This window comes from Heterodontus francisci, chromosome 30, assembly GCF_036365525.1.
Source record: "Heterodontus francisci isolate sHetFra1 chromosome 30, sHetFra1.hap1, whole genome shotgun sequence".
Lineage (NCBI taxonomy): Eukaryota > Metazoa > Chordata > Chondrichthyes > Heterodontiformes > Heterodontidae > Heterodontus > Heterodontus francisci.
Window position 1 is genome coordinate 55,290,362 of NC_090400.1, and position 15,364 is coordinate 55,305,725.

General features: G+C 41.8%; 1 protein-coding gene across 2 annotated transcripts in view; it reads left to right on the forward strand.

Annotated features, from left to right (window-relative positions):
* The window catches only part of LOC137346813 (clathrin heavy chain 1), a 120,176-nt gene that overhangs the window by 38,357 nt on the left and 66,455 nt on the right, over positions 1 to 15,364 (forward strand). For both annotated transcript variants that reach the window (XM_068010703.1, XM_068010704.1), the window contains exons 3-5: positions 6,675 to 6,882; positions 13,123 to 13,391; positions 14,298 to 14,459. In XM_068010703.1, the coding sequence (XP_067866804.1) occupies positions 6,675 to 6,882; positions 13,123 to 13,391; positions 14,298 to 14,459 (639 nt within the window). The remainder of the gene's footprint in view (positions 1 to 6,674; positions 6,883 to 13,122; positions 13,392 to 14,297; positions 14,460 to 15,364) is intronic.

Consider the following 15,364-nt stretch of genomic DNA (forward strand, 5'->3'; position numbering starts at 1 on the left):
TTACAGAGCTGCTCAGGATGAACCTCGACAAACCACCATTTCTTTCCACACCTGCTTTGCAAAGGCAGATTCCAGAAGGAGTGGATGTTTATTCCCCACCTCCAGGCAGTATGCAGAGGGGGGTGAGATTCTGTGTGTGCAGGAAGGATCTGACTGGGAGGACCCTTCTCACCACCAGCCAAGCTACATCTTGGTGCTTGTTTGAAAGTTCTGGTGATGCATTCTGCCAAATGACTTTGGCAGTCTGCTTGGGGAACCATATGACAAGATCCACCATCCCCTTTTCTGGTAGGCCTTGAACACTTTCTGTGCAGACTACTGCCTGATGGATTGGTGGTCAAAGGTGTTCTTTCCTTTTTTTTTTTTCTTTTTCCCCCCCCCCCCCCCCCCCCCCCCCCCCACACACAAACTTCACAAAGAATAGGTGGTATGGTACCCGTCCAACTGGATGGAGTTCCACAGCAATGTGGCCAGAACCATCCATCACAACACCAGGGACCAATAGAACCCCAGCATGTAGTGACACTTGGTGTTTGTGTTCTGGGGTAATACACATGGATTGATGCAACTGTACACAAAGGTGGCGATCAGTATGAGGATGTTGGTTACTCCACCCAAAAAATCCAAAGGTTTGAACATTGTGTCCTACTGGACACGGTCCATTTTAGATCTCCAGGTAAAGTGGAAAAATGGCTTGGGTGACTGCCACAGTGCAAGAGTGGGGTATGGGCCAGACCTGAACTGTGTACAGCAATGTGAGTGCCTGGCACTTAATGACCATTGCAACTAAGAACCTGGAGAGAATGCTGCTCCCACAATGTCAGTTTATGATGTACCATGGCTACTCATTCCTTCCAAGTTTTGGCACACACTCCAGTCCCTCCAAACCATATCACCACACCTTCAGGTAGTCTGACCTGACTGTGAAGGGGGCAAAAGATGGGTCAGCCCAGTTCTCAAAAAACATGGCCTCACTCTTGCTGCAATTTACATTACCATCTGTGACCAGTTCGAACTGGCTTTGGGAGCCAATCAGCCTGTGAGCAGAAGACAGCAATGTCACCCATGTACAGGGAGGCTTTGACAGGAGTCTCTCCTAACTGGGATTGTCGCCCCTCTTATGCCCGCATACTTCCTAATTGACTCAGCAAAACATTTGATACAACAAACAAAGACTGGGAGAGAACAGCCCTGTCTGGTTCCAATTTGGTCAGGAAATGTTCTGATTCTCATCCATTGAGATTGCACTACTGATTTGTGTAGAGCAGCTTGATCCAGTGTGGTTTCCTCTCCATACTACATTTTGGAGAGCATGTCCATGTATGTGTGCTTTCCAGTTAAAAGCCTTCGCTTGGGCCACCTCCCTGTCCGATACATAAGCAATTGGGGATCTTCCTGCCAGGTACAAGTCTGATCAGGGTGAATCACCAACTCCAGAGCAGACTTAACCATACTGGTGCTGACTTTGGACAGATTCTTCACTACATTAAGCAGTGAGATAAGCTGCCAATTTGGTTTCTGTCCTCTCCTTCCACCTGTAGATGAGGGTGATTCCTTTTCTCATGGATTCTGACATGCTGCCATCCAGTAGCATACACTGATAGACTTCCAGCAGGCCTGGCCTGCTCCAGTCTCAATCAAATGCAACTTGTAAGCTATGGCTTCCAGGAATTTTACACATTTGGAAGGACCTGATGGCCTTTGTCAGCTCATCCAAGGTTAGCACTTTGTCCAGACTCCACATGCTGTCATCAAAGACCTCTGAAGGACTGGGAGTCCATGGTATTTGTGGGCTTCAGGTCATACAACCCAGTAAAGGCCAGCTCTGATCTGCAAAATAAACCCAACCTGGCCAGAATTTCCCCCCCCCAATGCCCAACCATCAGTTAACATACCTTCTGTTTTTCACTGTTTATCTGCACAAGCTTAAACTGAACTAAACCTTTTCAAGTCCAAAAAGTACCTCCTTTAACATTGGAGCTACTTACCAGAGGTGGTGGTGTCTGACCCAAACCCAACACATCAGGTCCTGTCAGGTAGCCATGCTCTACAGCCCAGCACAAGGATTTGATCCTTTTAGTATGTCAGACTGCAATGTCATCAAACTGTCCTCTTCCTTCAGGCTGCTGATCAGAGCTGTCCCCTTTTTTTTGGAAGAAATGCAAACACCTCGTGCTGCTCAACAGAGCAGGCTCTGGACTAGATTATCTTGGAGCCTCCTTCGCAGAGAGGCCTGCTGGCTCTTCACCTCTTTGAGATCCTCCATGACCCCCATCAACTGCAGATTCTGCATTTTTTTTTTTTTTTCCAAGGTCGGGATAGTTTCTGTGCACCAGAGACTCCATATTCAGCTGAAATGGCATACACTAGTATGACCTTGTGTGCTGTCTGGCCAGTTGTACTGAAGTTTCAACCTTTCATGGTCCTAGAAGAATGTTAACTTGATTAAAAACTGATATGAATCCAGGAAAATGTAATACTTTACTGTTGTCAAACTCCAGTGCATCTTTCTAGAAGCAATAAACATAATTTGTACCTTGTTTCAAGTTTTTAGCCCTTCAAATGCAGATTAACTGTTAAATTACCATAAATCAAGATGGCTTCTCCATTGGGATTTGGTTTGGTCTAGAATTGAGTATTGATCATGCCTAGCCAAGGGCATTTCAGTTACAGAATCAATGAAGCATCTGTTACTCTAACTCCTAATCTCTCATCCTGTAGTGTGGAGTTCCTGCTGCACAGCTTTAGATTATGAAAATGGGTGTAATATACTGTTATCAGTCATGTCAGCAAGATGTGCTCAAGTATGTTTGAAGTTTGGTAACACATTTAAAATTGGGAGTGCAGGATGCTCATTTTTGCCACTAAATCTCCTTTACAGAAGTCAAAATTCTATACATCAATTTTATACAGCATAGAAGCAGGCCCTTCAGCCCATTGTGTTCATGCTAGCCATCAAGCACCTAACTACTCTAATCCTATTTTCCAGCACTTGACCCGTAGCCTTGTTTGCTATGGCATTTCAAGTGCTCATCTTAAATGCTACAATGTTGAGGGTTCCTGCCTCTATCACCACCTTCAGGCAATGCATTCTAGATTCCAACCACCCTCCAAACTATTTCCTTAAATTCCCTGTAAACTTCCTGCCCCTTCCCTTTAAATCTATGCCCCCTGGTTATTGACCCCTCTTCCCAAGGGGAAAGTTTCTTCCTATCTAACCTATCTGCCCTTCATAATTTTGTATACCTCAATCATGTCTCCCTCCCCCTCTCCCTTCCAAACCTTCTCTGCTCCAAGGAAAACAACCCTAGCCTTTTCAGTGTCTCTTCATAGATGAAATGCTTCAGCCCAGGCAACATCCTGGTGAATCTCCTCTGCACCCCCTCCAATGCAGTCTCATCCTTCCTATAGTGTGGTGCCCAGATCTCTACACAGTACTCCCAGCTGTGGCCTAAATGTTCTATACAGCTCCATTAACTGCCCTGTTCTTGCCTTTTATCAGTTGAGGCTGAGAATACAAGTATCCCATATGCCTTCCTAACCACCTTTTATCTAACTGTGCTGTAGCCTTCAGTGATCTATGGATAAGTACACCAAGATCCCTCTGACCTTCTGTACTTCCTAGGGTCTTACCATCTGTTGTATATTCCCTTGCCATGTTGGTCCTCCCAAAATGCATCACCTCACTTCTCTGAATTAAATTCCATTTGCCACTGCTCTGCCCATCTATAATCATCCTGTAATCTAAGGCTTTCCTCACTACAACAATTTTTATCATCTGCAAATGTATTCATCATACTACCTTGTATTCGCATCTAAATCATTAATGTACACTACAAACAAGGGTCCCAGCACTGATCCCTGTGGTACACCACTGGTCATGGGCTTCCACTTGCAAAAACTACCCTCGACCATCCACCACTGCCTCCTGCCACTAAGCCAATTTTGGATCCAATGGGCTCTTACCTTTTAACCAATCTATCATGAGACTGTAACAAAAGCCTTACTACATCAACTGCTTTACCCTCATCTATGCATCTAGTCACTGCCTCAAAATTCAATCAAGTTGGTTAGACATGATCTTCCCCCTGAATAAGCCATGCTGTCTATCCCTGATTGATCCCTGCCTCTCCAAGTGGAGATTAATCCTGCCCTTCAGAATTTTTCCAACCACTGAACCTCACCAGCCCTGCTACCCTTGAATAATGGCACCTCTTTTGCAGTCCTCTGGTACCCCTCCTGTGGCCAGAGGATTTTGAAATCTGTCATAGCCCCTGCTATCTCTTCCCTTGCTTCTCATAACAGCCTGGGATACATCTCAACTGGGCTTGGATTAATCCACTTTTAAGCCCACTAGAACAGCTGATACACTTGAACATATTAGCAGTGAAAGGGAGGAAGTATCACAATCCCTCTCTCTATGATTTCTACATCTACATTGTCTTTCTCCATCGTGAACACAGGTGCAAAGTAATCATTTAAAACCTCACCTGTGTCCTCTGGCTCCATACAGATTGCCTCTTTGGTCACTAATGGGCCCCACTCCTTCCCTGGTTATCCTCTTGCCCTTTAATATACTTATAAAACACCTTATGATTTTCCTTTTTATCTTGCCCACCAGTATTTTTTTCATGTCCCCTCATTACTTTTTTTTTTAGTACCCCCTATACTTTCTATACTGTAGTGCCTCTTCTGTTTTCAGTACTCCAAATCTGCTATAAGCCTTTTTTCTGATCCAATACCCCATTGCTTGACACCCAGGGTTCCCTGGACTTGTTGGTTCTATCCTTACCTTTTTTTAAATGGGTACATGTTGGCTCTAAACCTCACTATTTTCTCCTTGACACCCACTGGTCTGAAACTTTCCTATAAGTAGCTGCTCCCAGTCCACTTTGGCCATATCCTGTTTATCATTGAAATCCGCCTTCCCTTCCCCTCTTTTTCTCTTTTTTCCCCGCCCCGTAACATTCAGTACCTTTATTTCCATTCCATCTTTGTATGATTTAAGGTAGTTATGAAAAAGGAGAGTTTCATAGTCACTATCCCTGAAATGCTCCCCCACTGACTTCTACCACTAGTCCAGCTTCATTCCCTAGGATTTAGGTCTAGTACTGCCCCTTTTGTAGGACTTGCTACATACTGGCTCAAAAAGCTCTCCTGTATGCATTTTAAGAATTCCCCTCCCTTTTTACACCAAGACTTGTAGTTATTAGGTAAGTTGCAATCCCCTACTATTAACCTATTTTTACAGCTGAGATTTGTCTACACATCTGCTCTCGTGGCCAGTAGTACACTCCCAGCCAAGGGATTAAGTTCTACCCATATGGCTTCATTTGAAGAACCTTCTAAGATATCATTCCTCCTTACTGCAGTAATTGACTACTTGATCAACAGTGCACTGCCACCTCTATTTTCTCCCCCCCCCCCCCCCCCCCCCTCCCTCCCTCCCTCCTGTCACACCTAAAGATTCTATAGCTTGGAATATTGAACTGCCAGTCCTGTCCCTCCCTCAACCATGTCTCTGATAGCAACATCATCCCATGTGCTAATCAACACCCTCAATTCATCTGTTTTACTAGTAAGACTCCGTCTGTTAAAATAGATGCAATCCAGTCTTGCATTTTTCCCTTGTACCTTTTAACAGGTCTATATTTGCTCTGCCTTCCAGACTGGCTCAGTTGTTCCTATAATTTGAGCATCACTCCTTACTGTACCTCCACTCTATTCCTTTCCCCTGCCAATTTAGTTTAACCCCCCTGCCCCCAACAGCACTAGCTAACCTCCCAGCAAGGGTGTTGGTCTGGTTCAGATGCAACCTGTCCAACTTGTACAGGTTCTTCCACAATTTTGTATTCCCCTTAATTCCTAGACTAAGTTGCAATTGTATTGAATGAGACCTGGAACCACTTTACATTTTTAGTTTTGCTGGTTAAATAATTGAACTGTTTTTTGCAGTCTTGCATGATGCTTAGATTATAGTGTATATAGTCTTGATTGAGGACCAGAGTTGTAAGCAACTTTACTTCCTGCCTCAACCCTGCCCCATCAATGGTACTGTTCACCCACTAGAATATTAGCTGCCAGTCCTGCCCCTCCCTTTTTGGAAGGGTTGCAACATGATTGGTATTTAAGTAAAAATCCAAATTATTTTTTGGGTGTGACTTTTGAAGTGTCTTCCTCATGAAGTGAACCCAGACATCACTTTTTATTTTAGTTTTTTTTTAAAGGGTTCTCTTTGCAGGTAATCCTAATCATTGAACTATTGGGCAAACTTGATTCCTGCCCACTGCATTATTTCTGTCTTGAGCAGCAGAAGATTGAAGTGGAACTAATTGTCAGCATCCCAGCCAATTTGTGTATAAGCATGATGAATGCTGAGAGCCAACCAAGCCTGCCTTTCCTTCAGCTCCATGTTCACATGCTCAGATGTAAAAAAAAATTCAATCATGGTGTAACCTAGCTCAGTTTAAATTTTTTTTAAATGTGGGGCATCAGTATTAAGTGAAGCTTATTGAACTCATTAGTGGTTGAGTTCCTACTCAAGCAATGCCTCTTGAGCTCATGTAGGACTGAGCCTTTCTTGGCTGTGTTTCCACATGTCTGCACAACATTTACTAGTCTAGTTTTTTGACATACTTTGAACGCTTGCATTGAAAAAACTTTTTATGTTTCAGCTCCAAAACCTGGGCATTAATCCTGCAAATATTGGGTTTAGCACCCTGACTATGGAGTCTGACAAGTTCATTTGTATTCGGGAGAAAGTTGGTGAGCAAGCCCAGGTGGTCATCATTGATATGAATGAGCCCAACAATCCCATTCGCCGTCCAATCTCGGCCGATAGTGCCATTATGAACCCAGCCAGCAAGGTTATTGCGTTAAAAGGTAAGAATGAATTATAAATGGTTTGGTTGGCAATTTGACAGACTTGTTTGCTGTGGGGAGGGAGGAGTTTGCCAGTTTTAGTACTTTTTTTGCTAAGCCAGATGTTTAGTTTAATGGTTTTTCACATTTGTTTTTGTTTCAGATTGATCTTTAGCAGTCTTGAATTACAAGTTTGTGTAGGCTGGGGCCATCACCAGCCTTGTCGTGGCATTGGTATTCAAACTATATGGTTCCCTTCACACACCTGTGGGCTTGTCAACTAATGACTGTAAATGATGGCAATGACATACGTTTCAACTTTGTTAGCTCCATGCACATCTAGGCATTGATAACTAATTTTTTCTGATCTATTTGGATTGGGGTGGGGGAGAAAAAGAGAAACTGTCCTTGCAAGAGTATTTTGACCATTCAAGAAATGTATCCCCCACCCCCAACCACACTAGTGTATTTGAGGTCCACTGTGATCTGTCAGAGAATAGGAACATGGGCTCATAATGCAGAGAAGCTAATGTTAATTTGGATCTGATTTGGAAAAGGAATTTATGTACATATTTCTTTGTAAATCTAAACTTTTGACCAACTTAAGGCTTGTTTGGAACTGATCAAATGATGTGTTTTCTAAAGCTGGTGATCAGTGCAATTGCATTGTTTATGGTGACTATCTTGTAAATAGAAACTAATCAGTGAATCTGTCAGGTATCCAAATATACTGTGACTTCAACTTTTATCCTCTTATCTGAAATCTAACATTCTAGTTTTTTTTCAAAATATAGCTATTGGTTGTGGGCCTTTGGAAGGTATTAAGATCCCTTTTCACTTGTCCTTTGGTTTGGGTAACTAGAATAAAGCTTTGAGCCATTGAAATATTGCCAGAAGTGAGCTTTAGTGATCAGTAGCTGGTTCAGGTAGCAAATTAACAATGTCTGTAGTGTTGGGACTGAGGCAGGAGTGCACCGCTTGTTCAGTCCCACTTCAAGTCACAGCATATTAAATTTTTGCACTTAACGAAATAGCCAATTCAATACTTTGTCCCCAGAATAAAGCACACCAGACTATTTTCTTTAGACAATTAACGGTTTTTGATTATAAAACCAAGCTTCAACCAAGTAAATATATGCAAATTGAAATATTAAAGCTCTTTTTTTTTTTTGCCCTAGCCCCCACGCTAAAGCCTGGCTACCAACTCAAATCTGACTAGACCGACTACATGTGTCAGGGTCGAAATTCCAAGTCCAGCATTCAGGCTCTAGTCAGGCTGGACACTGCTTCCAGGAAGTCATGGGATCAGGCTTACCCATGAGTCCCCACAACTCCAGCTGCAAGAATAGCCTGCTGCTGGAACAGATGAGAGATTTGTGTCTGGGCGGGTGAAAAAAAAATTTGAAGGGCTCAAGTCAAGTTTGGGTTGGCTCTGGTCTGGTTTTAATTTTATACCCCATGCACAAAAATTGGTTAACTTGGAGGGGGGGGGGGGGGGGGGGGGGAAGGATTTTTGTTTACAACTGGTACAAAGGAATAAATAATTTGACTGCAATGATCTGGAGGAAGTTCTTTTAGTTTGAGGTGTCCCAAAGCCACATAGTTGGATGTCACTTAGTCTTTCCAGGTGAGGCTGAACAGTCTGGGTGGGCTGTCAAAGCAATTCAACTGTACAAGACTTCACATGGGTCTTGCATTAGGGATGTAGCAACAAGTCAGTTCTCATTCAATGCAGAAGTATTTTTTTGAAGATACAAGATTTTTGCAAATTTAGGTGTTCTTCAGCAATGCAGGAGGCAACAGTAGCATTTCATACAAGTAAATACAAGCAAAATACTGCAGATGCTGGAAATCTGAAATAAAAAGTGCTGGAAAATACTCTGGTCTGGCAGCACCTGTGGAGAGAAGCAAAGTTATCGTTTCAGGCCAGTGACCTTCCATCAGAATTGGCAAAAGTTAGAAATGTAATGTTTTAAGGCAATAGTGGGGGTGGGGCAAAAGAAAAGGGAAGGTGTTGATAGGACATAGGGTCACAGAATAACTAACAAGGATGTCATGGGGCAAAGTGTTAACAGTGTGCTGAAAGACAGTGTTAGTGCAGGGAGGGTGTTAAATGACAGAATAATGAAAGCCACTTCATACAAGCTTTTGCCTTTCAAGAGCAAGGACTCTTTAGAGGTGTAATACTTTTCTGGTTCTTATAACCTGGCAGGTCTATCTCAAATTCCAAATTGCCTGCTTTAGTTTAAACCCATTGGTTTTTAAAGTTCTAAAAGGAAAATTGAAGTTTTCCAGAAACAAGTCACATGCTAAGTCATTAATTCTCATCACCAAAGGGTAACTCTTAGGACAAACTCTCTGCTATTTTCCAGTTTGTTTACTAGTCAAAAACAGCAACCTCTTGTTGACCTTGCTTTTTAAAAGCATCCATAAAGTTCAGCTGTTTCAATGTCCACTGAAGGCCTTTTTCAGTTTTTAAAATGAAGAATCCCAAATTAATACAAAAAATGGAAATCCTCATGGGTATTGCAGAGTATTTAAACTTTTAGCTGCAGCACTTATTAACTGATCTTTACAACCCACTTGGGTAGCTAACAAATGCTGCAGTTGGAACACCATCCCAGCCAAAGGTTTTTAAATCTATTCAATTAAGTTTAATTAGTCTTAGCCCATTTTTAAAATATACATAATTGCCATTTCCCCTTTAAGCCAGAAAATTTGGAATTCTCCAGTGATTCCATTCCTGTAGGAAAATTCAGACTTCTATTTGGTCATTGCAGTGATCTAGCTGCAAATGTACTTTTTTTTTACTGTGGTTATTCAACCTCCAGTTGATCAATTGTGTTCTAATAAGCCAACCACATTCAAGTTGCAGTTAATATCTCTGCACTAGGCTTTAATTGAAAGCCAATTGTTAGTGTTGGGTTTAACCTGGAATGGTTGAAATTGCCCAAATCTATTACAGCAGATTTTTTTTCTAAAACTGCTCTTGGATTTTTGAATAATTTCTCCTGTATGGTCTTGGTATTTCACTGCATTTGAATTGAATTTCTTCCCCAGTGCTTGTGCTGAAGATTGCAAGAACAAGTTGGTTCACTAACTTTTTTTTTGGATGAAAACATTGTTGTACTCCAGGTTTGGCTTATACATGACTCCAGTTCCCTACGATCTGATACAACCAAGGGCAGTTAAGTGCCACCATCTTGGTCACTAGGCACTAAATGTCAGCAACACTTGTATCCTGAGAGCTCATTTCAGGCAAGCCTATGCTCCCTAATGAAGGAATTTGTAGATGGTGTCAAAGCAAACTATGAATTGTGCAGTTAGTGTAGGCTGGAAATAGCATTCTGTGCCACCATATCCTCCAGTGCAAAGTTTAAGTTCCTAAACTCCTGTATTAAAGTAAATTGTGGGATAAAGGAAATGTCACTGCTTTTTAATTTTTGTCTGCTTAAAGCAAGTTTTGGATGGTTCAGGTAAATGTCAGACTTTGACCCTAGTTCCCTGCTCCTAGTAAAGTACTTTTACATTACTACAGTGCAGCAAACTGCTGATGCGTAGTCAGCTCTAATTAAAACTAGACAAGCCTACATAGAAGCATATGTTGACTCTTTCTGGGTGCATATTGCCACTAGACTCCTTGTTTTTGCCAGCTAAATGTGTGGAACTTGTAGGTTAGACAATGCAATGATGTCATTATACTGGACATTAACAATACCATTTCTGTTTTGTAACTGGTGTCTTGCATAGCACAGGGTGGAAAAGTAAACTGGGGAGGTGTGCATAGGGCAGCTGCTGTACTGCAGATAAAAGTGATTTTTTTTTTTAGCCTTGCAACCTACAGTACATGTGCAGCTGACGCCACCTGAGAGGTCCTAGAACTTTAAATTGGTTTCTCTGCCATCTACAGAGCATGTAGGTCTTGACACTTCTGATCTCATCAGAATAAAAGCTGCATTGTTTGACTTGAACAGATGTTTTTGGATTGTCGCATGGACCCAACAAACCCTATTTGATTTTAGTTGGGAAAAATTCCACTTTAGATATCAATGGGAACAAGTGTTTGCTCACATTTATTTTCAAAAGGCTACCATTTCTAACGGCTGAATTCCTTTTTTAAATAGCCAATAAAATCCACATACTCTTGCCTTGTGCAAATGAGTTACGTATATTAGCTTTTTTGTTTTACATTGAGTTTCTTTACGCAGGGAGTGCTGATAACAGCAGTTGGTTTGGGGGAGTTACTATTGATTGAATAACTGAAGCCAAAGCATCAAAGTTTCTGATTTAGTAGCTTCCCTAGCTATTGCCCCGATATCCTCTGCTGTCTAAATGTATAATTGCTCCAAATTTTTAACAAGCAAAAATTTGCAAACAAAGGTTCTTGGATACATATGGCACTCACTAAGTATGAAGTTAAGTACCAGTGAAATGCAGTACCTGTTATATCTGCTGTTCAACAAATTGGAGATTTAAATCTATGGAACATCAGCTACTGAAGGTTAACTTGATTGATGTAAGTTTGCTTTTGTGACACTTAATATCTGCAGTTTGTTTCACTGATTCAATTACTTTGCTTTTTTTTTTTTTACTGCTTGCTTTGTATAAGCAGATGGTGAGTTACTTTAAATTTAGACTCTTGATGCTGGTCCAGTTTATAAAACTTAACTTGTTGGATCTCCAAACTGTCTTGCTTGATGGACTTCAGAATCACATTTGAAATGTTTGCTGCTGTAGCAATAGATTAAACTGTTCCCAAAAGTTGGACCATCTGCACTGAAAATTAAAACTGACTAGCCTGACCAATGGAATTTATTGCTCATTGTACATGCCTTTAACATCATTGAAATTATCTACATGCTTTTTTTTTAAAACAAAGCACCCAAACTGGAGCTAGCTGCAGTTTACTTTTGCACCTCCATGGAGAGGCACAATCTTGTGTCTGTAAGGCTTGAGGCCTTATGCAGAGTTGAATTGAGTATGACGCAGTACTTGACTTGAGCAATCTTTCCAATCATTTCTGGCTCCGAGCAAGTTAGGTAAAGGGGATGTAACAGAAGTAAAATTGGAAGAAAATTGTGTGGCTTTTCCTGGTCGTCAAACTGAGTCTGAAATTTATCTTGCTAGATCCTACCAACTCAATTCTTGGGCATTTTGTTCCATAGGTTTGAATTTTGAAAAGTCAGGTGGGTGAGGGAATGTAGGTTGCACTTTATGAACCGGACCAGAACAGAGCCTTGAGCCTGAATTTTGCTTTTTGATTGCTATGTAGTGTTGTGTGCTGCTGAATATTTGGGATGGGAACAAGCACTAAGCAGTTGGGTTATCCCTTGTACTTTCATTATAATTTATTGGGAGTTTTTCAACTTTTCTGACCACTATTGAATTTTTTCATTCAATACATCTTTACTTTAGGCTGAAATGGGAAAAAGGCAGTTTGTCTGTGGGCTGCATCTCCTTTTGTTCTGCTCCCTATTAAGAATCTTAATTTCCAGAGCCTTGTCTTGTAGCATTAAATTCTTAATGCCCAAAGACCATGATCCAACCTCATTCCTGACTCTTGATGTGAATTGTGGAGAAACCTCAAAGAATAAAACTTCAAAATGCAGTAATTCAGCAAGGATGTTTGTACTGTTTCCAATAATTCTCATGTAGCCTTGGCCCACATCAATTTTTGAAAGTGGGCGAATTTTGGCCTCCATTGCTAGTTGTAGATGTTCCCGTCCTTTGCAGTGTTGTGCTCCAGAAATGCATACAGATGAATGCTGTCTGGTTCAGACCTAACATTCACATGTAATGCAATTTTGTAAAATCATTTTACAAAGCATCAACTGTAGACATACTGCATTGCTCTGGATGGCTTTATTGTATACCTAGTATCAAATGGACAACTAGTTGGTCCTGAGATTCTTCACTTCTTTGACCTCAGTCCAATTTAATTTTAACCTTGAAGCTAATTTCTAGAATGAACTTTAGCCAGTGAGTACCACTCGCTCTGCAGTCTAAAAATTTACACTAGTTTATTCAAAATTTATTTGAATCCAGGTGGCATCAAATTTGCTCAAAACCTCTATTTAATTCTAACCTAAACTTTGAAGGGAAGCATGTAAGTGAATTTTGTAGCATTAGATTGGGAGTTACTGACTCATGAACAAAAGGTCTGAAGGAAGGGGTATGAAGAGCCAAATGAAGATTGGAGCAATTTGACAGAATCTGTTTAGTCCTAGTCTTTGCATTAACTATTTGTATAAATTCCTACAGCTGGAAAAACACTGCAAATATTTAATATTGAAATGAAAAGCAAGATGAAGGCTCATACCATGGTGGATGATGTCACTTTCTGGAAATGGATCTCCCTGAACACAATTGCCCTGGTAACGGACACTGCAGTTTATCACTGGAGCATGGAGGGAGAGTCTCAGCCGATGAAGGTCTTTGATAGACACTCCAGTCTAGCAGGCTGCCAGATCATCAATTACCGTACTGATGCCAAGCAGAAGTGGTTACTACTTATTGGTATCTCTGCACAGGTATATGAAACATTCACTAGGGGCTGCTGTTATAATTTTCCTTCCTGTGTTTTCTGAATGGATGTTGGCTGAAGGTGCCTCCTCTTGGATATGTGGTGGCAGTGTCCCTCAGTACTGAATCTCTGGCATTGATTATGATTAGAGATACAGCACTGAAACAGGCCCTTCGGCCCACCGAGTCTGTGCCGAACATCAACCACCCATTTATACTAATCCTACACTAATCCCATATTCCTACCAAACATCCCCACCTGTCCCTATATTTCCCTACCACCTACCTATACTAGGGGCAATTTATAATGGCCAATTAACCTATCAACCTGCAAGTCTTTTGGCTTGTGGGAGGAAACCGGAGCACCCGGAGAAAACCCACGCAGACACAGGGAGAACTTGCAAACTCCACACAGGCAGTACCCAGAATTGAACCCGGGTCCCTGGAGCTGTGAGGCTGCGGTGCTAACCACTGTGCCGCCCTATATCCTAGTTTAGTGTAAGTAGGCAACAATTGGTGGTTTCCTTTAGTGACTCAGCTGAATAGTGTTGCATAGAGGGATTCTTCCAAGGTCAATATTGGTGGGGGTGAAGGAGAGGGGTAGCTGGTTCCTGCCAGGATGCTTCTGTATGACTAAACAAATGCACAACAGTCAATGGCTTTGGGAGCTGGTCTTGTGCTTGTTCTACAGCAGGAGCTAAAGTACCTACCAGATTGCTTTGGAAGCAAATTGGCCATTAAAAGCATTTGAGGTATCTAGTTCTGGTAATTGAGACATGTGCACTAACTTTTTTTTGGAGGGGCTTTAAGTACACCTTTGGCATCCTTCTCCAAATGGACTGGAGAGGAAGAGAAAGAAAGTACATTAAAAAAAAAAAAATCCTCCTAAATTTAAATTTGAATATTTTAAACAGCAAAACCGTGTGGTGGGTGCAATGCAGCTATACTCTCTGGACAGGAAGGTATCTCAGCCAATTGAAGGACATGCAGCAGCCTTTGCACAGTTCAAGATGGAAGGCAATGCCGAGGAGTCAACTTTGTTCTGCTTTGCTGTCAGAGGACAAGCTGGAGGGAAGGTGAGTCTCTGTATCACACTAGTATAGTTACTGGGCAACTGTCTGGCAAGGCTGACTGCAAATCTTTTAAAGGTTAAGGCTAACTTCAGTTTTCTAACAACTGCACTGTACTTATCAGCTTAGGACAATACTGATCTAAAATCTTTAACTTTTGGCTGCTTTCCTGACCACCTAGTGAAAGTGCCAGCTTGATCAGTTCAGTGGTGGGATAAAACTAAGGTGGAGGCCTGTCGGAGGTCATCCTGTCCTTGCCAGTTCCAGTAACTGGGAAGGAATCTTAGTGGTAACATTAACAGCTTTTTCTTTTCCTAGTCGAGAACTCAATTGGTGTATTACTGCCTGCAGTCAGCACAAAGTTTGGAACTTTAAGTCTGTGCTAAAGCCTGGTTCAGGTATAAAATTAAAACCTGGGCCCAGCCTGACCAGACCACAGCCAGCCTGAGCTCTTTAATTTTTTTCACGCCTGACCTGACACATCTCCGTCTGTTCTGGCAGTAGGCTATTGCTGCAGCTGGAGTTGTGGGGGGGAAATCATTGGTAAGCCTGATAGTTTTTGGGAAGTCACACCATGTCCAGCCCGACCTGACCGGAGCCCAAATGCTGGACTTGGAATTTCGACCTGACCGTCTGGGTCAGGTAGCCAGACTTTAGTCTGTGCACTTTACCCCACTGAACAATTGTGGGGGGCTTGTTTGGAGGAAGTTGAAGAATCCATACGGCTGTAAAGTTTCTACCAAATAGTTTTAAAACCATTTCGGGCTGTACTTGAAACTTAACACTAAGCATCTCTGAGATGAGGTTGGGCAGCTATAAACCTTTTAGACTAAAGTAACTTGTGCTATAGCTCTGTCATGTAACTATGGCTTTGTCTAACATTCTCAAACAATGTGGAGATTTTGAGCAGG